Source organism: Bipolaris oryzae (genome assembly GCF_000523455.1).
Source record: "Bipolaris oryzae ATCC 44560 unplaced genomic scaffold scaffold_443, whole genome shotgun sequence".
NCBI classification, from domain to species: Eukaryota; Fungi; Ascomycota; class Dothideomycetes; order Pleosporales; family Pleosporaceae; genus Bipolaris; species Bipolaris oryzae.
Genome location: NW_006911719.1, coordinates 1 through 1,113, shown reverse-complemented (window position 1 = coordinate 1,113; position 1,113 = coordinate 1). Strand labels below are relative to the sequence as shown.

The window sequence follows — 1,113 nt, the reverse complement described above, 5'->3', positions numbered from 1 at the left end:
AATCGCTTTATACTAAGATAGCATTATGTCACGAAACTCTAACGAGTATATTAATGTTCCTAGCACGACACTAGAGGGAGACATTAACATGACGGGAAGTACTTAAGGGGGAAACCGCGTACTAGAGGCAGGAAGTGCTGAGTACGAGCTTATCAATCTTAGAAGCGAGAGCTAGAATTAGGCTAGACAGATAGTAGGGTTGCAGGATACAATCAACCAACTCCTAAGTTAGCTAATAGCTACACCTAATAAGAGGAAGTCTATATCGAAACCCAAGATGGCACTACTAGAGAAGTTTGACGGAAGTCCTCACGAACTATGGACGTTCCTCACCAACATCGACCTATACAACGAGTACCACGATGTGCTCAACGATTAGGATAAGATTCTAGTGACTAGCACGTACCTGAAGGGACGAGCAGCTAAGTGGATGCAGCCACATATTAAGGATTACCTAAAGGATATCACTAGCCACGGCACAAAGGTTGATACTAAAGAAATCTTTAGTAGCTAGAACAACTTTAAGAAGGAAGTAGGACGCATCTTTAGGGAAATAGATGAAAAGGACTAGGCAGAGAAAGCAATAACTCGCCTGAAGCAGACTAAGTTAGTGTCCGACTACACGGCGGAGTTTAAATAACTCTAGGCTAGGATAGACTGGGACGACGCAGCACTTCGAGCGGTATTTAAAGATGGTCTAAAGGAAAATGTTAAGAACGGGCTTATACACTATAAGAAGCCGGAAACTCTACACGCATTGATAGAGTTAGCTACGAGGATCGACCACAGGCTATGGGAAAGATAGTAATGGAAGAAAAGAGACTTCTAGCCCATAATGGCCAACACGAGAAAGCTACGCAGCAGGTTCGATAAGGACGGCGACATGATTATGACGGGCAAGGTACAAGATAGGCCTAAGGACAAGAAGACTTAAGGAAAGTTTAATGACGGCCTTTCCCTAGAAGAACGCAAGAAGCGTTATGATAATAAAGTATATCTCCGATACGGGAAGTCGGGATACTTCCGTAGAGACTACACGGAAAACGAAGTCAAGTAAGGAGCGATCAAGATTAGGATGATTCGGATACTAACACCATACCTAACTAAGGAGCC

The 1,113-nt window shown here is 43.4% G+C and overlaps 2 protein-coding genes across 2 annotated transcripts; both read left to right on the top strand.

Moving 5' to 3' along the window:
• Positions 1-25: 25 nt before the first annotated feature.
• COCMIDRAFT_10387 (uncharacterized protein) lies at positions 26-379 on the top strand (the record flags this gene model as incomplete). Its single annotated transcript, XM_007695765.1, has 2 exons — positions 26-98; positions 240-379. The coding sequence occupies 2 exons, from the start codon at positions 26-28 to the stop codon at positions 377-379; spliced, it is 213 nt and encodes a 70-aa protein (XP_007693955.1).
• Positions 380-646: 267 nt separating this feature from the next.
• Positions 647-805, top strand: COCMIDRAFT_111330 (uncharacterized protein; the record flags this gene model as incomplete). Its single annotated transcript, XM_007695764.1, has 1 exon — positions 647-805. A coding segment is annotated over one exon (159 nt), but the record flags the coding sequence as incomplete, so codon positions are not given.
• Between the last annotated feature and the right edge of the window lie 308 nt (positions 806-1,113).